A 23,761-nucleotide genomic window follows, 5' to 3' on the forward strand; every position below is an offset into this window, starting at 1 on the left:
TATAGAAATTGGTGGAATCTCTTTGGATTACTATGTGTATTTGGTTGTTGTTTTTTAATTAATTAATTTTTTATTTCATTTTCTTTAATTTTTAAATATTTTCCATGGTTACACGATCCATATCATGTGTATTTGTTTTTTTTAAAAAAAGACTTAGAGATGTAATTGTTTAATTTAAAGTGATTCTTTGTTTGCCCATTTGTCTCAAGTTTCTCCAGGGCTGCACCTGAGCCAGAATTTCCCAGAACCTCATCTAATGTCCCAAGGCTTAATCTGGTAGCTACAGCAAATACTTCCACCAATTTCCTCCCCAAAGCTGGAGTCGTCAATGGCCATGATTCAGCAATGAACGGTTCTCCTCCCTTGCTAAATAAATCATCTCAATCTGAGTAATTCTAAGAAGGGAAGGGAACTACCCCTTCTCCCTTTGGCCTCTTCTTTGGTCCTATCTCAAGTCTCCCATAAGCAAGTGGAAAATGTAGTTCTTTGGGACCAGGGTGAACTTTTCAGGAGAATAAAACCCAAGAGAATAGCACTCCTGTCATCATCTCTCTATGGGGTTACTAGGTCATTACCATATTTGCAGTTGTTTATATCCCAACCCACTCCAATATCTTTGCCAAGAAATCTCCAAACTGGGTCATGAAGAATTGGACATTACTGAAATGACTGAACAGCAGCTACAGCATGTCTCAACTAGGCAGTTAGGTGACACAGCAGATAAGAGTGCCAGTTCTGGAGTCAGGAAGACTCATCTTCTTGGGTTGAAATCTGCAAAATGAGCCGGAGAAAGAAATGGCAAACCACTCTGGTATCTTTGCCAAGAAATTCCCAAATGGGAACATGAAGAGTTAGACATGACTGAATAATATCCCAATTAGAAATATACACACATGCACAAGCAGTAACTATCTTTTTTCTATGCCTCCATTACTCACTTTTAGGATGTTTCCTATACCTCAGATGCCCTACCCAGCTACATTAATGGGATGCTGATTCCATTGTTAGATAAATGCAAGAACTCATCGGAAAAGAGGACAGAAAGTTTAGACCAACATCTTATATCATATACCACAATAAGCTCAAAATGAATACTTAACCTGAATATTAAAAGTCACACACACACACAAAAGAAAACAAGACGACGTAACTCTCACAACTATGATTAAAGAAAGAATTTCCTTTTTAAAGTTTTTTACAGTCCCTTTTAAAATTCAATTTTAATTTCTTTTCACCTCCAAATTCCCCTCCCCACATTGAAAAAGCAAGGAAAACAAAAAGCTTATTACAAAAATGTATATATGTATGTATACACAGATATAGATATAGATGATATATCTCAATCTATATTTTGAGTCCATAACCTCTCTACTGGGAGGTGGGTAGCCTATTTCATCATGAGTATCTCTGGAGTTGTGGTTGATCATTGTGTTGATCAAATTACTTCAAAGTCCTTCAAAGTTGTTTGTCTTTAAAATATCGTTTTTCTACAAATTGTTTTTCTGGCTCTCCTAACTTACTTTTGTATCAGTTCATACAACTCTTCCCAGGTTTTTCTGAAACTATACTCATCATTTCTTTTTTTTCCTTTTAAAAAAATAAACCCTTACCTTCTGTCTTAGAATTGATACTAAGTGTCAGTTCCAAGGCAGAAGGAGTAGTAAGGGCTAAGCAATTGGGGTTAAGTGACTTGCCCAGGGTCACACAGCAAAGAAATATCCAAGGCCAGATAGGAACCTAGCACCTCCCATCTTCAGGTCTGGCTCTCTATCAACATATTCTTCATTTCTTTCAGTCAGTAAAATAATATTCCATCACACTCATATGCCACAACTTGTTCAGCCATTCCCCAATTGCTGGACAACCCATCAGGTTCTCTTCCCCTGCCACATATATCACCAGCTACCTTCCTTTGGCCCCTTCTTTGGTCCCACCTTCAATCTCACATAAACCAATGGGAAATGTGATTGATTTTGGGGGGCCAGAGTGAACTTTCCAGTAGAATAAAACCCAATTCTTTCCCAATACAAAAAGAGGTGCTATACATGTTTTTGTACACATGAATCTTTTTCCTATTTCTTTGATCTTTTGGGGGTATACAGTTAGTATTGCTGGGTAAAGGTAAGCATAGCTTTAGCATCTGAAGCGTGGTTACAAAATCAATAAAGGCAGAATGAGAAGAAAAATGATAGAGCTAAATTTTACATCAAATATTAATAAAAATCTGATATCTAAAATATGCAATGAACTGGCATAAATATATAACACCATGAACCTTTTCCCCAATAGATAATCAAAGAAAATTAATAGTTTCCAACAAAGAAAACTGAAAACTATATTTTAAAAATCAAAACATGGGCCAAATCACTATTAGCAAGAAAAATGAAAATTGAAACAACTCTGAGGTGTTATCTCAAATCCAGAAAATTGGCAAAGATTTTTTAAAAAAGTACATGGTAACAGTCAGCAATGGAGGAACTGCAAGAAGACAGATACTGAAACTATAAAGCTATGAGGTAATCTGGTCACTCGGGATATAAATTTGGAATTATACAAGAATAATAACTAAACCATAATCTCACTACTGGGCTTATCCCCCAAGGAAGTCAAAAACAAAAATCTAATTTATACCAAAAATATTTATCATAGCATTCTTTGTGGTTGAAAGAACCAAAAACAAAATAGGTACCCACTGACTTGAGGAATGACTAAAAATAATAACAGTATCTGACTGTAATTGAATGGTATTGTGTACTAAGAAATTATGAATAGGAAGGATTCAGAGAAATGGAAAATTTGTTTGAACTGATGCCAAGAAAAAGACCCAGCACCTAGAAAATAAAATACGCAATGAAGACAATCATATAAATGAAAAGATCACTAAAAGGAAGCAACCACTGAATACTTTTAGGGAGGGGGGCAGGATACAATGAAGTTCCTGAAGAGGCGATAAAAACCCAAACTTCATCCCTCATGTTAAAAGAGATGGAGAACTACTAGGACAAAATATTGTGTAGCCAAACATGGCTTCTCTATTAGGTGATTTTTTTTAGTTATTTCCATTTATCTCAAGGAAAATGTCAATCTGCCAGGTGGGATGGAAAATGATAATGATAAAAGAATAACTACATATACATAAATACACACATAATGTATTATACAATATGAATATATTTATACTTAGAAAGTAAATATAAATTAAATTATAAACATAAATATTATATGATATAAATTTCTTTATAACCCTCTTTTAGGATCTCTGTTTTGCCTTTAACACATTTTTACCTTGTTTCACATTAATTTGTGCACATCATATCCTGATTAATAGATTATAAATTTCTTAAGAGCTGAGACTATGTTGCCGTATCTTTATCTAGCAATGGTGCAGTGTCTTATACACAATAGGTTTTTTAAAGTTTGTTGAAATTTGAAATTGATCTCCCTCTACTAGATTGTAAATTCCTTGAAGACAAAGACCATATCCTACTTCTCTTTGTATCCACAGAGCCTAGAACAATGCTTCAAACTTAGTAGGAACTTAATTAATGTCTATTGAATGAATGAGCAGGTGAATGAACGGATTCTTTCTGGGTACCCATTTGGATCAAAGAATTATTAATGTAAAATCTCAAGATTTGGCCCCTGCTAAAGGGATGCTCTTTCTACAAAAGTGCTCCTTCTGCTTCTGCCCCATGGCCACTGTTCCTGTTTCCTCAATATTTCCTCTTGCTAGGGTGGGGGAAAGGAGAGGAGCTCAGGTAATGATGCTGTCCCCCAGGCCAGAGAATTGTGGGGTTGCAGAGAATGAGTGGGAAATTGACATTTATGTGGACTTTACGTGCATTATCTCATTTAATCCTACAACATCTTTGTGAGGCAAGTTATGTGGGAATTATTATCCTCATCTAACATGTGAAGACACCGAGAGGCTCAAATAAGTCAAAGAACTTGCCTAAGATCATATAGCTTACATAGGTAGGAAAGTCAGAGCTTGAAGCAAGGGTGCCTCCAAAACCCATGTCCAGTTTTACTCACCAACACCCTAAGAGCAAAGAGAAGCAAAGCTGAATACGGCCAGAAACAGAAAAAGGGAATGGTGCTAGTCAAGGAGAATATAGGTTAGGAAGGAATAAATCAGCAAGCATTTATTAATCTCTCCTATATACTAGGCACTGTCTAAAGTGCTGGAGATACAAATGCAAAAAATAAAGGAATCTGGCTCAGACACCTCCTAGCTGGGTTACCCTGGACAAGTCACTTTATTCCAGCTGACTAGTCTTTAATCCTCTTCTGCCTTGGAACAGATATTTGTACTGATTCTAAAGTAAGAATTTTTTAAAATAAAAATAAAAGAATCTATATTCTTTTTTTTAAACCCTTACTTTCTGTCTTGGAATCAATACTGTGTATTAGTTCCAAGGCAGAAGAGGGCTAGGCAATGGGGATCAAGTGACTTGCCCAAGGTCACACAGCTGGGAAGTGTCTGAGTTCGGATTTGAACCCAGGACCTCCTGTCTCCAGATCAGGTTCTCTATCCATTGAGCCACCCAGCTGCCCTAATCAGATCTGTTCTTTAGTGTTTTTCCATGAAACCAGATTACTGTTTTACTTCAGAAAAGGGTAGAGGGTAGAGTTCAGAAGGTAGAAGGAAAGAATATTTTGGCTAGAGTGCTGGACTTGGAGTGAAGAAGATTTGGGCTCCAATCTTCCTCTGCCACTAATTAGCTATGTGATCATGAGAGAGTCTTCAAACCTCTCCCAGACTCAGTTTCCTCATCTGTAAAACAAAGATAATAATAACATTGCAGTACCCACTTCACAGATATTCAAATTAAATAATGTATGTAATGTGCTCTGGAAACTTTAAAAACAAGAATACCAAATCTTGAAATAATTACAAATTTCTCAGCTAAAACTAGATCTAAACAATTGGAAAAACATTGATTGCTCATGGGTGGGACGAGCTAACATAATAAAAATGACAATCCTACCCAAATTAATTTACTTATTTAGTGCCATACCCATTGAACTACCAAAAACCTTCTTTACTGAATTAGAAAAAAACCATAATTAAGTTCATGTGGAAGAACAAAAGATCAAGGATATCCAGGGAAATCATGAAAAAAATGCAAAGGAAGGAGGACTTGCAGTCCCAGATCTCAAACTATACTATAAAGCAGTGATTATCAAAACAATTTGGTACTGGCTAAGAGACAGAAAGGAGGATCAGTGGAATAGACTTGGCGTAAATGATCTCAGCAAGACAGTTTATGACAAACCCAAAGACCCCAGCTTTTGGGACAAAAATCCAGTATTTGATAAAAACTGCTGGGAAAATTGGAAGACAGTGTGGGAGAGATTAGGTTTGGATCAACACCTCACACCCTACACCAAGATAAATTCAGAATGGGTGAACGACTTGAACATAAAGAAGGAAACTATAAATAAATTAGGTGAACACAGAATAGTATACATGTCAGACCTTTGGGAAGGGAAAGATTTTAAAACCAAGCAAGACTTAGAAAGAGTCACAAAATGTAAAATAAATAATTTTGACTACATCAAATTAAAAAGTTTTTGTACAAACAAAACCAATGTAACTAAAATCAGAAGGGAAACAACAAATTAGGAAACAATGTTCATAACAAAAACCTCTGACAAACATTTAATTACTCAAATTTACAAAGAGCTAAATCAATTGTACAAAAAATCAAGCCATTCTCCATTAATAAATGGGCAAGGGACATGAACAGGCAGTTCTCAGATAAAGAAATCAAAACTATTAATAAGCACATGAAAAAGTGCTCTACATCTCTTATAATCAGAGAGATGCAAATCAAAACAACTCTGAGGTATCACCTCACACCTAGCAGATTGGCTAACATGACAGCTATGGAAAGTAATGAAACCTGGAGGGGATGTGGCAAAGTGGGGACACTAATTCATTGCTGGTGGAGTTGTGAATTGATCCAGCCATTCTGGAGGGCAATTTGGAACTATGCCCAAAGGGTACTAAAAGACCCTTTGATCCAGCCATAGCACTGCTGGGTTTGTACCCCAAAGAGATAATAAGAAAAAAGACTTGTACAAGAATATTCATAGCTGCGCTCTTTGTGGTGGCCAAAAATTGGAAAATGAGGGGATGCCCTTCATTTGGAGAATGGCTGAACAAATTGTGGTATATGTTGGTGATGGAATACTATTGTGCTAAAAGGAATAATAAAGTGGAGGAATTCCATGGGGACTGGAACAACCTCCAGGAAGTGATGCAGAGCGAGAGGAGCAGAACCAGGAAAATGTTGTACACAGAGACTGATACACTGTGGTACAATCGAATGTAATGGACTTCTCCATTAGTGGCAATGCAATGTCCCTGAACAATCTGCAGGGATCTAAAAAATACTATCCATAAGCAGAGGACAAACTGTGGGAGTAAAAACACTGAAGAAAAGCAACTGCTTGACTACAGGGTTGGAGGGGATAAGACTGAGGAGAGACTCTAAATGAACACTATAATGCAAATACCAACAACATGGAAATGGGTTTGAATCAAGAACACATGTGATACCCAGTGGAATTGCGCGTGGGCTATGGGAGAGGTGGTGGGAGGGAGGGAAAAAAAGAAAATGATCTTTGTTTCCAATGAATAATGTTTGGAAATGACCAAATAAAAATTAAAATAAAATAAAATAGCATCAAAAAAAATTTCTCCATAATGCTCAAAAAACTGGGAGGGACCTAGATAGTGTAAAGGTTGAACTCCAGACGAGTTAAGAAGACAGGAGCTTCAATACTGCCTTGTATAACACTGATGTGCTGGATTTAATGGCCTCTAAAAGCTCTTAACTCTTTGATTCTATGAAGCCCAGAAAGGTTAGGTAACAAGTTCATAATCACACAGCTACCATTTAAAACAGCATGAAGGGGTGACCGCTCTGTGGCTCAGTGGATAAAGAGCCAGACCTAAAGATAGGAGGTCCTGGATTCAAATCTGACCTTAGACACTTTCTAGCTACGTGACCCTGGGCAAGTCATTTAACCCTAATTACCTAGCTCTTACCGCTCTTCTGCCTTGACAGGGATACTTACTGTTGATTCTGAAATGGAAGGTAAAGATTTTAAAAAGAAAGCATGTGGTAGAGTTATGTATTTAAATGTCAGCTATTATTACCCCCACCCCAAACTGCCTCGTTTCCCTTAGTAACGTACCATGGATCAGCCATCCATGCATTTATTTAACATCTATGCATTTATTTAAATCTTTTTTAAGCCCATATTTTCAGTTTGTGCCACCTCTTGGTAGCACTGAGTAGGAGTAGACTGACTTGGCTGGCTCTCACTTGGGGGACTAAGGAGTGATCCTGTACTTTCATTGTCAGAAAAACCCTGGTATTTAGCACCAATATTTTCCCAGCTTTGGACTCGGGAAAGCCACAATCTTAGAAGCATCCAAATGGCAGTTGACCCACAGGGCAATAGAAAATTGCATGGAAGTGGCTGCAGCATATTATCACCAATGACTACTGACCCTTGTAGAGACACAAAAGACATCATTAAGGATCTTCAGGGTATCAATGTGAAGAGAAGGAGACGGACCTGTCAAATAATAGAAGTTAGAGACAACCTATGGGTAACCTGAGTGGGAGATGGGTGCCCTGGAAAGGCTAAAGGAAATACAGGCAAGCCTCCAGCATGTTTTATGGCTCCTTGATGAGAAATGTCTGCAAAGTCCCACTTGACAAAGGATATGAACAGACAGTTTTCAAATGAAGAAATGAAAGCTATCAGTAACCATATGAAAAAATGTTCTAAATCACTCTTGATCTGAGAAAAGCAAATTAAAACTATGCTGAAGTACTACCTCACACCTACGAGATTGGCCAATATGGCAGCAAAGAAAAATGGTAAATGTTGGAGGGAATGAAGCAATATTGGGACACTAATGCATTGTTGGTGGAGTTGTAAAATAGATCCAATCATTCTGGAGGATAATTTGGAACTATGCCCAAAGGGCTAGAAAACTATGCACACCCTTTAATCCAGTTATACCACTACTGGGTCTATATCCCAAAGAGATAATAAAAAAGGGAAAAGGACATATTTCTACAAAAATATAGCACCTACAAAAAAAATAGCAACTCTTTTTGTGGTGGCAAAGAATTGGAAACTGAGGGGATGCTCATCAGTTAGAGAATGGCTGAACAAATTGTGGTACATATTGGTGATGGATTACTATTGTGCTATAAGAAATTATAAAAAGCAGGATGATTTCAGAAAAAGCTGGAAAGATCTGTGGGAACTGATCCGAGTGAAAGAAGCAGAACTGGGAGAACAGCAATATTGGATGATGATTATTTCTGGAAAACTTGGCTGCTTTCAGCAACGCAACGATCTGGGACAATCCCGAAAGACTTTTGATGGGGGATGCTATCCAGAGAAAGAACGGTTGGGGTGGTCTTTCACATCAGTGTATTTATGATTTTATTTTGGGGTTTTGGTTATGTATGAGTGTGCTCTTAAAACAATGACCAATATGGAAGTGTGTTTTGCATGACAAAAAAAATGTCAGCAAAGTCATCAACCAGCATAGGGAAGGAAGGGCACCTAGTCAGGAGAACCTGAGGAAGACCTAGGTTCAAATCTCACCTTAGGCACTTCCTAGCTATGTGACCTTGGACAAGTCACTTAACCCCCACTGCCTAGCCCTACCACTCTTCTGCTTTAGAATCAAGTGATTCTAAAATAGAAGGTAAAGATTTAAGAAAAGAAAGAATAGTATAATATGAGCAGGGCATGGCGGTAGACCCTGCTACTAGGGAGGCTGAAGCTGGTGAGTAGCTTGAGCTTGATGTCAAGATTTCTGAGTAGCAATCAAGCTAAAGCCATTGGGGTGTCTGTGCTAAGTCCAGCACAAGTATAGTGAACCTGCAATGGTCAAGAGCCCCCAAGCACCTAAGAAGAGACAGACTGGCCCAGGCTGGAAAATGGAACAGGTTAAAGTTTCCTTGGCATTCAGTATTGGGGTCAGGCCTGTGTGGGGGCATTATGTTTCTAGCCCAGAAAAGAGGGAGACCCAACTTCAAAAAAAAAGAAAGAAAGAAAGAAAAAGAAAAGAAAATATAGCCTGGATGAGAAAGCATGAAGAGTAAGTACATGAGCTATGTCAATGGAGGGGCTGCACACCTGCATGAAATCACAACAACATCAACAAAGCAAAATACCATTCTCTCCTCTCTCTGGCTTGCTCTCATCTGTCTTATGGCTTTCTCTCTCTCTCTCTCTCTCTCTCTCTCTCTCTCTCTCTCTCTCTCTCTCTCTGTCTCTCCTTTTTTCTCCTCTCTGTTTCTGTCCTTGTCGCTCTCACTCTTTCTCTCCTTTCTCTTCTCTTCCTCTCTCCCTCTTCTCTCTCTGTCTAACTCTATCTCTCTCTTCTCTCTCTGCCTCTTTCTTTGTATGTCCATCTATGTCTCTGTCTTTCCATCTCTCAATCTTTCTGACTCTTGCCTACCTGTTTCTCTGTCTCTAACTCTCTGACTCTCTGGGTCACTCTATGTCTCTGTCCCTGTCTCTGTCCGTTTTATCTCTCTCATTCTCTCTCTCTGTCTCCTTATCTGTCTCTGTCTCTGTCTCTGTTTCTGTCTGTCTCTCTCTAAAGTGATGCCCATTCCAAAGATGCTGGGCTTTAGTGAACAAATTCACATTTCCTGCTAATCAGAGACTGGTAACAGCTACCATTTATATAACATTTTAGTTTGCAAAGCCCTTTACATCTGTGATCTGGTTTGAGTTTCACAACTATGAAACAGGTGCTGTCTGTGCCTCTGTTCTACAGATAAGGAAACAAGTTCCAAGATGTCAAGTGACTTGCCCATGGTCCCACTAGTAAAGTACTTGTGGCAGAATTTAAACCAAAGCCCCACTGGTTTCAAGGCTAGCAATCCTTCTACCATTCCATGTTGCCTCTAATCATGTCCTTTTTCTTTGTGAAGGAGTGTACAATCTCTACTGAGAACCTGATTGCCTTTTCCTCCTCAGGTGCCCTCAGTGCCTCATTTATTCTCTCCTATTGACAATTTCCCACCTCTCTTTTGATCTCACCATCACTAATAAGTCAGTAGAAAAGAATTCAATCATAGGGTCATGGCTTTAGAACTGGAAGGGACCATTTAACAGCTGAGGAACCGAGATCTAGGGATAGTGAAGAGAATCAGTGATGGTCACTCAGAAGGGCACATAGCTGAGTACGGATTAAGACTAAGGTCCTGAGATTCCAAAGTTATTTCCACTGGCTACTGTACCTCTCAATTTACTTAAGATATTAAATATTATAGTACCATCAGCAGATTCCTACCACCAACATTCCAAAGAAGTCACCTTATTTTCTCCTAACCCCTCTTGAGTCATAAGGATGAAGCACACTAAACCCACCTCCCAACAGAGAAATGATGGACTCAGGGTGCAGACTGAGACATAATATTTTTGGGACATGGCCAACATAGGAATTTGCTTTGCTTGACTATGCATGTTTCTTGTAAGGTTTTTGTTTTTCTTTCTTTTTCAGCAGAGAAGATGAAGGTGAGAGAAAGAAAAGGTAGATTTTTGATCACTGAAAAAATTAAATTTTAATTTTAAATGATTTCTTTTAAAAGATAAGAGATCATGAGCCCAATCTCCCCCCCAGCTCTCCTGCTAGTTCCATGAGGGAAGAGGGAACTAGGCTGCTATCACCTCCACATATAGCCCCAGTGAAAAGAGGAAGTTACTGTTGCCAAAAGGGAACTTGTCACAATGGTCTTACCTCAAGGACTTTGGAACTCTTTGCCATAATTTTCTTACCTTCAATAGAGTATTGGGCAGACATCTTGGAAGTCTTCTCTCTGACTGCTGCCAGTCCCAAATGTCCTCCTAGACTCATGCTCAGGGTTGCCCTCATGAAGAAGAGGACATCCCTAAACGTCTGCCAGCAAGAGTCTTCTTACTCAGACCCCAATTCTTAAGCCCCTGCTTAACCTTTGATTCCCAATACCACCTTGTCACTGCTCTTCTGGAATTCTGCACTCCACCAGTAAGGTCCACATCCTCACTATCCACCACACATGTCATGTTATATTGGAAAGAATGCTGAATTGGAAGGCAGAACATCAGAAATCTGACTCCATCGTCTCGTGCTAATCATGATCCTTCTTTGAGCCACAAGCCCCTTAACCACTGTTTGCCTCTGTTTCCTCAACTGTAAAATAGAACTAATAGCCTTTACTTCCCAGGGTAGTTGTTAAGGACAAAATAAATATTTTTAAAGCACTTAGCACAGTGCCTAGCACAAACTGACACTCAATAAATGCTTGTCTCCTTCCTACCTACTCAAACCTTTGTATTTATTTTATATTTTCCACTGCCCACCTTCTCTAGGAGTCTTTTCCAGCTACTGAAACCCACCCTGACCTCTTCCTCCTCTGAATTCCAAGAACATCTACAGGCAGTACCACCCCTTTTGGCACCTAGTCATGTGTTTGTCTAGCAGGAAGAATCATAGACACATAGAATATTGAAGCTGGAGGAAATCTTGGAGATAATCTCACCATCCAACTAATCCATCTGGTCAATCATTTAATTAACAATCATTCAACACTTGATGGTACTATGCTAAACACTGGAGAAAGATACTAAGAAGGGCAAAAACACAAGCCCTGCCTTCAAGAAGCTTGAATTCTATTGAAGGGATAGAACATGCAAAATAGCTAACTAGCCAAGTATCAAACCAAACAATCAATTTGATTTAGGAAATTGGGCACTGTGTAAGTGGAAAGTAATCTCAGTGAGAAGATACTGGAAGAAGGGGGAAGGGAAAAAGCCTCCTGTAGAAAATGGCATTTTTGCTGGGTCTTGAAGGAAGAAAAGTGGTAGGTAGATGAGCAAAGGGAGAGCCAAAACAGAGCTCCATTCCCTGATCTTCAAGAGCCTGAAAAGAGAGGTTAGTAAATTCCCACTGAAGAAGCCCTGAAGCAATCATTCCATGTGCTCCATGTCCCAGAGTTACGCACACAAGAATGGGAAAAGTCTTCCCTTACAGTCCAAAGGCCCCTTTGGGGCCTCTACTACTAGGCTAAGAGTGGGGGTTGACACAGAACACAGAGGGGCCTTTCTTTGGACAGGAGAAAGAAGTCAGGGCCCATTAATGTGGCCCCAAGTTCAAGTGTATAATAGTTCCAGGCCATGACCCTAGTTCCAAGAAGGACAATTCCTCCACTAGCCCCCAGATTTGAGCATCAGTATCCTTGCCCCTATGAATAACTCCTCCTCCCCAATTCTCTTACTCCTTAATGAAGCCATTGTTAGCTCTGTGTTCCCTTCACCACCCGGCCTCCCTCTCACTCTTCTGCCCTCTCTTTCCCCTTCACTCTTTGGCCTTCTCTTCCCCATGAGGTTCTCAATATCTCCCTTGGTTATCTAAAAGAGAACTAACTCCCTGAGTCCTGTGTGACCCAGAGCATTTTTCCTGGTCCTCAGGGCATCAAATCTGACCAAACAGATCCCAATCAAAAGAAAAGGACATCATCCCCCTTTCCTTCCCATCTTACCCATCAAAAGTCTTCCCTTCCAGTTCCTAAAAAGAAGCTGAGAAATTCTCTATATGCCTACATGAGCCAATATGTTTAAATAGCTGACAATCACACCGCATTCCCAAGGTCCATAGAAATCTTTTGAGAATTTGCCCTCCCTGAGGCTCTCCGGGGGCATCTCTCCCCATCAGTGTGCCCCTGAGCAGTCTACATTGGTCTTCAGGTACCAGGTCAGATCAGAATCTTCCTTCTATTGGATAGTTTGCATCATTCCTCAGCTGAATGGTTAACAGAAGGACCAGACTAGATAATAATGATGATGATAACTAACAATATAATATTAGTTAATATTGGCTACCATTCATATAACACTCTAAAATTTACAAAGCATTTTACAAATATCACATTTTGTCTTCACAACAGCCCTGGGAGGTAGATGACATTATTATCACCATTATACTGATAAGGAAACTGAGGCAGACCCAGATTAAGCAGGGTCACACAGCTAATAACCTCTGAATCAGGACTTGAACTCAGGTCTTCCTAACTCCAAGTCAACACTCTATATTCACTGTGGCACCTACTAGCCCCTTAGATCACATCTAAGTTCCCTGCCAACTCAAACATTCCATGTTTTTATAAAAACCTTTCCTCATTCTCTCACATGAGGGTCAATGTTAAATTGCAGCACTCTCCTCCCTGCCAGCTCCCTCTCCCTTGCCGGAATTATTGGTTAGGACTCCAGGAGTCCATCTCAGCAAGGCAGGAACTGGCATCCACTCAATTCACTGAATTCTTTTCCCTGAGACCAGTGAGTGGCACGGTTGCCAATTGCCAAAGACTTCCACTAAATCTGAGAATCAAGAGCTCTTTGTTTAGACTCACTAAGTAACAAGACCTTGGACAATTAATTTACCTTTCCTGAGCCTCCTCTGCAAAATGAGAAAATAATTGTCCCCCCCTCCAAGGTCTAGTCCAGCTCTGTCTCTGGTTGAAATCTGGGTGTTTGAAATTGTTATAAAGGCACTCACCACCATCAGAACCTGCTGCTCTCTTGAAGGGAGGCTCAAATCCTACTCCTCCAAGGTAGTACCCCCCAGAAGTCAGCCTTAGGCCTGTTACCCCAGCTCCTTTAAAGCTGCCCAGAGCCATCTCTTCTCCTACACTCTCACCTGTGTTTGCTGGGGGTTTTTAGGTCGGAAGAGATTGGCTGGCTCCTCTTACCCCAAGGAGCTTACTGTCCAAAAAGGGCTGCCAGGTATCTACCCCAGCTTTCTAGGGGGTGTTGTAAGCAGCTCTTACGAAACTGCCCAAAGCAACAATGCATCTCTCTGTGAGGCCAGAAGGCTGAGCAGCCAAGAACAGCAGAACTGTCTGGGCACTGAAGGGCAGCCAGCACCTTATACAAAGTACCTGGGTGGCTTCTACTCCCATAGCTGCCCAAAGGCCAAGTCCCCTTGAGGGTAGAGGTTTCATCTGGCACCCAATCCCTAGGAGGTAAGCATGGGCACCTCGGGGACCAGAACTAATCCCAAGCCCTTAAGTAGAACCTTGGCCAACATTCCTGATCAAGTTGGCAGGACCAGACTTAGTAATAACAATTGTTATTTACACATCATTTTGTTTTACAAAACTCTTTCCTCAAAATATCCCTGTGATTCAGTGTAAACATCATCATCATTTTACAAAAGAGGAGACTGAAGGGGCAGGTAGGTGGCCCAGTGGATTGAGAGCCAAGCCTGGAGTCAGAAAGACTTGGGTTCAAATGTGATCTAAGGCATTTGCTAGCTGTGTGATCCTAGGTAAGTCACTTAACCCTGTTTGCCTTAGTTTTCGCCCTTCTGCCTTATAATTGTTACTAAGACCAAAAGTAAGAGTTTTAGGAAAAAATTAAAATAAGAAACAGATTCAGAGAGATTGGGGGGTTTCCCTAAGGGTCTTCATTGCAAGTGACAGAGCCAAAATTCAAACCCAGTTCCCATGACCATCAAGTCTACTGCTGTTCCCTTTCTATCATAACAAGACAGGTGTGAGAAGTGTTACTGTTATCTCATTCCCCTAACTCACTAATCGCTCCTCTGTATTGTCCTTTCTTCCAGAAAGTCAGAGGAAGAGGGGAGAGGGCCCAAGACCAAAGAGATGGGGAGTCAGAAGATTTAGGCTGAGTCCCAGCTCTTTCTTGTTACCTTGGAAAAGTCATCAGTTTCCTCATTTGTAAGATGAGGGGATCAGTCAGAACCAGTAGGAATGATGCTTCTGGCAAATTAAAAACAAGGAGAGTAGAGGCTGTCAGGTGGCACAGAGGATAGCCAGTCCAAACAGAAAAAGAAAAAAATACAAGGGAGGAGAATAGGAAGGGAAAACACTTCCCCTCCCAAAACTTCCACCCATCTCCTCCCTGTTCAACAAGACAAAGAAACTCCCCTGACCTCAGGGAGGGATTTCACTCTCTGAACCTCTATTTTGACACCCAGAGAAAGTATTTTCCATGCTGGTTATGATTCCAACCGGGCCATAATACTTGCAGCTCCAACCTCACAACTCACAAGGTTTTTGTGAGATATTTTTCCCTTCTGTGGAATGAAGATATAGCTCATAAACAAATTTCAAAGGTATGAACATTTCTAAGTTCCCTTCCAGCTAGGGGTAAATAATTAACATCTGGCACTTTGGGGAGGGGTGGGGTATATTAAGGACCTACTTTTAAGTTTAATCTGCATTATTAATATTTTCTCCATTACTTTCTTAAGTCTAAACAATCAACAAAACAATAAATCAAGCCCTGATTTTATGGCATTTATCAATTTCCAAGGAAATAATGTTCACACTGAAAACTTAACAATCACTTTCCAGTCTAGAACACCCCTGCTTCCAGATGTAAATCAATGATGCTATTCTTTCATAGTCACCTTGGGGATACATTCTGAGACATGATGGCTCCCCATTTTACAGAGCCCACTCTCTCCCCTACACCCACTTCCACCTCTAGACTCCCCACTGCTGACCAGGAGTCCAAAAGGGACTGTGGCTTTTAGCCCTCTAGCCTGACCCGTGGACCCTTCATTTCTTTCACATGGAAAATGGCCCAGACACACCACTCCCAGTGTCCAGAAGTCTCCAAGGAACAGAGCCAAAGGACCTTCATTCCTATTTTTGGAAGAAGTCTCCTTATACAGGAGCAAGAAGAGCATCAGATGTAGTCAGAAATCTGGGTTCAAAATCTGCCTCTACTATTTCCTAAATTCATATTGAACCTCAGTTTCCTCATCTGTAAAAACGAGGGGGTCAGGTTGGTTACACTCTAGGTCTCTTTCAGTTGAAGTCTGTGTATGAAGTCTTTTCCCACTCCAGGGGCCAATTTAGTCTTTTATCACAAAGGCAGCTGTGAATGACCAGGCCAGCTGGAGGAAAGAGAAGGAACAATTCTGAAAGGGAAAAAGAGCCTCCTTGCCTTCTTTATCTTAAAAGACCTCTTGAATCTGGGACTCTCAAGTGGGAGGGACATGAGGATAGCAGGAAGGGAGTCAGGATGATTCCGATGAGACTGGAACCTGATGGGAACAAAGTGGAGATTCCCAAGCACAGAGGATGAGACAAGAAGGGCACTGGGCCCATCCATCCAGGGGCACCCTTGCACTGTGGCTCTGTGCCACAACAGGACTCCTGGGTGGCTAATAAATGGATTCCAGGTTAAGCCTTGGAACTGTAACTTTTTTTAACTGCTGCCTACCATTCCCCAAGGAAGGGCAGAATTCAGCAGCAAAGAGCCTAATGAAGACCAGTCTGACTTGGACCAGCAGGGTCGGAGTCAGCCAGTGCAGGAATGGGGAGAAAAAGAAGGGGGGGCAGAGGTGTGAGCGAAGAGAAACCAGAGCGGGAGGAGAGGGCCCGAGGGGATAGAGATAAGAGAGCCAAGTGAGCGAGAGAAGGAACAGGAGGGGAGCAAGATAAGGAGGAATGGATGGGGAGAGAAAAGACTCTGGGGAGACGCACTGGACCGAAGGCAGCAGAAGGACTTCGGAGGAGCAAGAGGCAGAAGGCAAGGGGCCAGAGGCCCAGAAGGGGGAAGAAGGGAGAGAGCGGGGGCTCGGGACAGGGCGCGCCCGCGAGCAGAGCCCCCGCGGAGGGGGGTGAGGAGGATGGAGTGGGCGAGGGGGGTCAGACCTGCCTCCCTGTTGCCCCGGGGCCACGGGCCGCAGGAGATTGGCTGCGGCTAATCGGCGGGGCTGCAGCCAGAGCTCCGAGGTGGGTGGCGCCAGGGTTACTCAATCGGCCCGCCCGGGAGCCCAACCTGCGGCAGACACCCACTTCGCTCCTGCGCCGCGCGCTGCGCGCTGCGAAGTCACCGTGCCCGAAGCCGAGCGGACGGACCACCAGAGGACAGGGACAGATTAGGGCCACCGCGCAGCGGCTAGGGGGCCGGGGGAGCGGCCCGAGCCCTGGCCCGAGGCCGCAGAGGGAGAGAAATGAAGGGCGCGCGAACTGCGCTGCGGCTGCTGCTGCTGGGGCTGGCGCTAGGGCTAGGGTTTCTAGTGGCGCCGGGCGCTCCGGCCGCCCGAGCCGAAGAGTACGACTACTACGGCTGGCAGGCAGAGCCCCTGCCCGGCGGGGGCGCTGGGCGCTTCTACTCCAAGCCCCCACAGTGCCTGGACATCCCAGCAGACCTGGCGCTCTGCCACACGGTGGGCTACAAGCGCATGCGGCTGCCCAACCTGCTGGAGCACGAGAGCCTGGCCGAGGTGAAGCAGCAAGCGAGCAGCTGGGTGCCGCTGCTGGCCAAGCGCTGCCACTCGGACACTCAGGTCTTCCTGTGCTCTCTCTTCGCCCCCGTCTGCCTGGACCGGCCCATCTACCCATGCCGCTCGCTCTGCGAGGCGGTGCGCGATGGCTGCTCCCCGCTCATGGGCTCCTATGGCTTTCCCTGGCCCGAGATGCTACACTGCCACAAGTTTCCGCTGGACAACGACCTGTGCATCACCGTGCAGTTCGGCCACGTGCAGGCCACCGCGCCGCCAGGTAGCGAGCGCCCCTCGCGGCCCCACCCTCGACCCTCTCCCAGCAGTCAGGGGGTGCCGCTGGGGTGCCAAAGCTTCTGAGATGCATGCCCTCTCTTGTCTCTCCAATTCAGGCCCCACTCCTCTCGCTGGGAGCTCCCTCTGCTCCCCACCTCCCCAAAGCCTCTCCAACTCTTGCCAAAATCCACTTTCACTCCAGCTTTTTCCCTGTCCGGTTTGGCTACAGGGCTCCAACTTCTCCATCTTCTCTCCTTGGCCTTTCTTTGGAGCAACAGTGGAATGTGCCTGAATTCCTGGCTTTTTGCCCCTGTCATCTCGTGGTCCCCTCCCCAAAAGCCAAGGCCGGGTGTCAGAGAGGCACAGAAATATAAGGGGGAGCTGAGATCACGAAAGTGAAGTCACCTGGCCAGCAAGGGGGTGCCTTAACCTGAGCTCCCATCTCCAGGCAGCGTTCCCTACCTCCTCTCTCTCTGTCTCTGTCTCTGTCTCTGTCTCTGTCTCTGTCTCTGTCTCTGTCTCTGTCTCTGTCTCTGTCTCTCTCTCTCTCTCTCTCTCTCTCTCTCACACACACACACACACACACACACACACACACACACACACACACACACACCCCTTCTCCAGCCCCTTCACTACCTGTCAGTCTTTCTTGCCTAAAATTGGAGTCCCTAGGTATGCCCTGAACCAAAACCAGGTACTGATAATTCCAAGATGGGCAGGAACACTCTAGAATGAGCACTCCTCTGGTTGGATTTTTTTTCCCCAATGAGTTGAAGGGGAAACTATTGAAAGGTCCTGTCCAGTTAACCTGGATTACTGAGGAAAGAAAGGAAGGAAGGAAGGAAGGAAGGAAGGAAGGAAGGAAGGAAGGAAGGAAGGAAGGAAGGAAGGAAGGAAGGAAGGAAGGAAGGAAGGAAGGAAGGAAGGAAGGAAGGAAGGAAGGAAGGAAGGAAGGAAGGAAGGAAGAAAGAAAGAAAGAAAGAAAGAAAGAAAGAAAGAAAGAAAGAAAGAGGAAGGAAGGAAGGAAGGAAGGAAGGAAGGAAGGAAGGAAGGAAGGAAGGAAGGAAGGAAGGAAGGAAGGAAGGAAGGAAGGAAGGAAGGAAGGAAGGAAGGATTTGTCTACTTCTGACACTTCCTTTAAACTTCCTCCTCCTCCCTGGAAGCTCACTTTCATGCCTTTCCAGCAATGTTCCCCTAATGATTCCTTTCTCTCTATAACCAGGTGTGACATTTTCCTGATCAGGGCTAGGTGTGTCCAGGGCAATTCTGTACCTCCTACCCCACAGGGTTGGGGAGAGTCACCTGCAACTGTGCAACCACCCTTGCCTGGGAGAAACACCAGCAGTCCAAGCCTCTGTACTGTCTCACTTGACCCTGGAGCTAAAGGACTTGGATTTAAAGCTTCTGATGCTTATGACTTGTGTGACTGTAGGCAAATTACATAACCTTTCCCCCAGGCTTCCTGTCCTTCAGCTATAAAATGAAAGGATTGGACTAAATGACTAGTAAAGTCTTGTCCAGTTCTCAAACTGTGCTTGTATAACGTACAAACCCTGGGTTTACCCCAGTGAGGGGGCTTGGTCAAAACCAGTGTAAGGAAGCAGTGCAAACAATAATCATTCTAAAACAGGAGTGGGAGAAAAGATCCAGGCTTAGAGCCCCAACAGGAGGATGGATAGTGGCATTAGCAGTGACTTGCTCAATATCTCTTCTTCAATTTCTCCTTTGGCTAGAGGGATCCAAAGTCAAGTTAAGTCAGTAATTATTTATTAATTGCCTACTATGTGCCAGACACTGTACTAAGTGCTAGGAATAGAAAGACAAAAATAACCCTTTCTCTTAAGAAGCTTACAGTCTAATAGGAAAGAGACAACCAGCAAAAACTATGTACAAACAAGATATAGATGAGATAAATTGGAGATCATCTCAAGGAAAAGGAACTAGAATTAAGAGGGATTAGGTTTCTTTGTATGATATAAAGTTGTCAGTGCCCCCAGGGCCCTAGAGGTCCAGGAAAGTGACTTGGCTAAGGTCATTTTGTGCCCTTTGCACAATATGGAGTTGCCAGTGTCCCTGTGATCAGAATGTGCAGCCATGGAAAAGGGAGATGGTAAGGCTGGCCAAGACCAAGGAATGATGGAGTCTCACAGCTCTTCCTTCTCTCTTCAGTGACCAAGATCTGTGCTCAGTGTGAAATGGAGCAGAATGCGGATGGCCTCATGGAACAGATGTGCTCCAGCGACTTTGGTGAGTGTGGCTGCCCAGGAGCCTCCCCTCAAATTCGGCCCCAACCTGGCTTCCAGCGAGCTCCACACCCCTATCATGGAGATACCTATTGAGAGTATCACATATGCAGATTTTAAGGTGCTCTGAGCACTTTGCGTACACAGGATCTCGACGGATCCTCACAACTCCCCAGGAAGTAGAAATGTTAGGAATAATATTTCCATTTTATAGACGAGGAAGTTAAGTGCTGATGCCCATGGTCACATAACTCCTAAGTGTCAGACAGGATTAGAACCCAGGTCTCTTCTGACACCATTTTCGACTGGATTTCGTGGCATCTCAATAGTAATAACTGCTGGCATTTATATTACACTATAGTATTTGAAAAGTGCTTTTCATACTTTGTCTCGTTTGTTCCTATTTAAGCATTATTCCTGTGCCCATTTAGAGAAACTGAGACTCAGAGAGATTAAAGGACTAAGGAAGTGACTGGGGCCCTGGCCTGACATTACCCTGGCCAACTCAATGAGTTGCTCTCTATCTGCTCAGCTATCTATACAAAATACATAAGGGGTGATCACAAAGTAATGTGGGGGCAGCTAGGTGGCTCAGTAGCCTGGAGTCCAGAGGACCTGCATTCAAATCTGGCCTCAGACTGTGTGGCCCTGGACAAGTCACTGAACCTCCTTTTCAAGCCCTTGCCCATCTATCTTAGAATTGTGACAGAAAATAAGGGTTGTTGCTTTTTTTTTTTTAGGAAGGAATATTGTGGGGAAAGGAGAGAATGTTAAGAAAGGAGGAGATCAGAAAGCCCTCCTGTCAAAAGTCTCTAGATCTGACTCTCCATCCACTGAGCCACCCAGCTTTGAGCTATGCTTTGCCTAAGGTTAAAATACTAAGTTGCCCAGGGTTATACTGTTACGTTTTTCTTTCTTTTTTTTTTCTACCCTTACCTTCCATCTTAGAATCAATACTAAGTGCTGGTTCCAAGGCAGAATTGCTGTAAAGGCTACACAATGGGAGTTAAGAGACTTGCCCAGGGTCACACAGCTAGCAAGACTTTCTCTGAGGCCATATTTGAACCCAAGACCTCTGGACCCCAAGCCTGATGCTCTATCCACTGTACTATGTTTCTGAGGTCAGGCTTGAAGCAGATTATCCTGACTACACGCCCAGCATCCATCCATGCTGCTTCTAATAATCTAATAATCTATCCAGAGGCATCTACAGAAAAGGGCTCATATGAGGAAACTGAGGAAAGTGACTTGACTAAAGTCATACAGTAAAGCAATGTATTTGGTTACCTGAACCCAGGAGGTCTCTTTGCTCATGCACCTGTTTCCTTGACCCCAACAGCTTGATATCTCTTTATATCTCTTTAGAGTTTCTGAAAGCCCAGGACTTTTGTCAGCAGAGGACCCTCCCCTGAAATCCCAGCGCTGGCTGCCACTAAATAAATCACTGCACCTTCCCCAGGGGCAGTGTCAAAGCCAGGGCATCTTCAAAATGCACATCTTGGGGACAGCTGGGTGGCTCAGTGGATAGAATGGCAGGTCCAGAGATGGGAGGTCCTGGGTTCAAATGTGGCTTCAGACACTTCCTAGCTGTGTGATCCTGGACAAGTCACTGAACATCCATTGTCTAGCCCTTCCTTACCCCTCTTCTGCCTTAGAACTGATACACAATAATGATTCTAAGACAGAAGTTAAGTGTTTAAATATATATAATTTAATAATATATAATGATATTATATATTATATAACTAGGTTATATAATATATAGATGTATCATTTTATATTATATAATACTATGTATTATATTATATGTTACATATAATATATAATTAATATATTAAATATATTTAAATACTTACCTTCTGTCATATATATATATATATATATATATCTTAATTCAATAGGAAGGTTGCTAGGTAGCATGGTGGACAGAGCATTGGACTTGGAGTAACTAAGAACCAAGTTCAAATTCTCCCTCAGGCTCTTATCACCTGGGTGACCCTGAGCAAGTCACTTTAACCTCTCTGCCTCAGCCTTCTCATCTATTAAATGGGGATAATAATAGCACCTACTTCCCAGAGTTGTGAGAATCAGATGAGATATCTGTAAAGCACTTTGCAAACTTTAAAGTAATCTGTAAATGCTAGCTACTGTTTTTATTAATACCAATACTTGTATGGATTCATTATCTCAACAAGGCAAGTGACTACCTTCACCAACAGCAGCCCCTGCACACCTCTCATTCTGAATAGTTCCTGTTCATGATTTCCCATCAGGCTCCTTTTTTAATGGCTCCTGACACTTGCGTGGTCTTTTAGAATCACTTTCACATCTATGGCCCCATTTGACCCTCATGACTACCCTGCAAGAGGTGGACAGGATTGATATTCTGTTTGCACTTCACACATGAGGAAACAAATTCAGAGAAACCTGGAGATTTGTCCAAGCTCACACAGGTTACAAGTGAAAGAGGCGGGTCAAGAACTCAGTCCCCTGACTGTCAGCCCAGTGCTCTTTCGGATACGTGATATATATTGAAAGTATTTCAGCCCTGAAAGGGACTTTAGACATCTGCAGATCTTTCTTCAGGCTGAGTCCTCCTTACTTCTTCCCTTCCCTCCCCCTACAGTGGTCAAAATGCGGATCAAGGAAGTCAAGAGTGAAAATGGCGACCGGAAACTCATTGGGGCCCAGAAGAAGAAGAAGCTCCTCAAGACTGGGCCCTTGAAGCGCAAGGACACCAAGAAGCTGGTGCTCTACATGAAGAACGGGGCCAGCTGTCCCTGCCCCCAGCTGGACAGCCTGACCGGGAACTTCCTTATCATGGGGCGAAAGGTAGAGGGGCAGCTTCTGCTCACCGCCATCTACCGCTGGGAGAAAAAGAACAAGGAAATGAAGTTTGCTGTCAAGTTCATGTTCTCCTACCCCTGCTCCCTCTACTATCCTTTCTTCTATGGGGCTGCAGAACAACACTGAAGGGTAGTCCTCCTTTGTCCCCCACCCAGCCTTCCCTGGTCTCAGCCGGTGCCTTCTTCCCAGCCCTATGGACTAGCTGTCTCTTCAGCCACCCCCACCCTGGTCTTCCCTCCTGCTCTGACCATTCCTGATGGAGTCACTGAGAGGGAGAGAGGACAGTTTCCCATGAGGGGGGAAATAACAAGGAAACTGAGGCAAGCTAGTCTCGCCATGGGCCAACAGGTGATATCCTAGCCTTGAGAGAGAGAGAGAGAGAGAGAGAGAGAGAGAGAGAGAGAGAGAGAGAGGAGAGAGAGAAGACAGAGAGAGAGAGAGAGAGAGAGAGAGACTGGTCTTCCCTCCCTCACTGACCAAGATATACCATGGTGGCCCTGCTTTAGGTTTCCTCTAACCCAGGCATGCTGTCTTATCCCTCTGAGAGACCTCTGGGTCTCAGCAAGCAGGAGGAGGGGGCAGGTATGTGAAGAGACGGGTTATTTCCAGAAGGAGATCAGTTAGCGTGGCCTCTCTCACTCTCAGTGATGGAAACAAGGATGAGGAAGTCTGATTCTGAAATAGAATGAGCTGCCCTGAGTAGCATCGAAGTTCAGTCCCTTCCTCTCCTCACCTCATTCCTCCAGAAAGGAAAAGAAGTGAGAAACACCAGGGAAATGCCTTGTGGGGTTTATCATCAAAGCCCCAACCTTCCCTCCTTCCCCTTCTACCACTGACCTCATCTCACCCCATTTCTCTACCCCTCTGTCCTTGAACTAAATGGGAAGACCAGTCCCCCATCTCTATGCAATTACTGCCCCCTACAAAATTTCTCCTGGGAAGGTTCATTTGCCACCCTTAAAATCTGCCCGCCATTTTCCCCACCTTCCAACCAACCGTGTTTAAGTAAATTATTGCTGGTGCTGAGGTCATAGGGGCTAGAGGATTTATGTCATATTTTTTTTGTAAGTTTCTAATTAAATCTGAGAAACCACCC

General features: G+C 43.4%; 1 protein-coding gene across 1 annotated transcript; it reads left to right on the forward strand.

Moving 5' to 3' along the window:
• Positions 1–16,499: 16,499 nt before the first annotated feature.
• Positions 16,500–23,761, forward strand: SFRP5 (secreted frizzled related protein 5). The gene is made up of 3 exons (XM_016428604.2): positions 16,500–17,576; positions 19,745–19,822; positions 22,445–23,761. Exons 1-3 carry the CDS (start codon positions 17,027–17,029, stop codon positions 22,789–22,791), a joined length of 975 nt encoding a protein of 324 aa, XP_016284090.2. The 5' UTR covers positions 16,500–17,026; the 3' UTR covers positions 22,792–23,761.

This window comes from Monodelphis domestica, chromosome 1 (assembly GCF_027887165.1).
Source record: "Monodelphis domestica isolate mMonDom1 chromosome 1, mMonDom1.pri, whole genome shotgun sequence".
In the NCBI taxonomy this organism is placed as follows: domain Eukaryota; kingdom Metazoa; phylum Chordata; class Mammalia; order Didelphimorphia; family Didelphidae; genus Monodelphis; species Monodelphis domestica.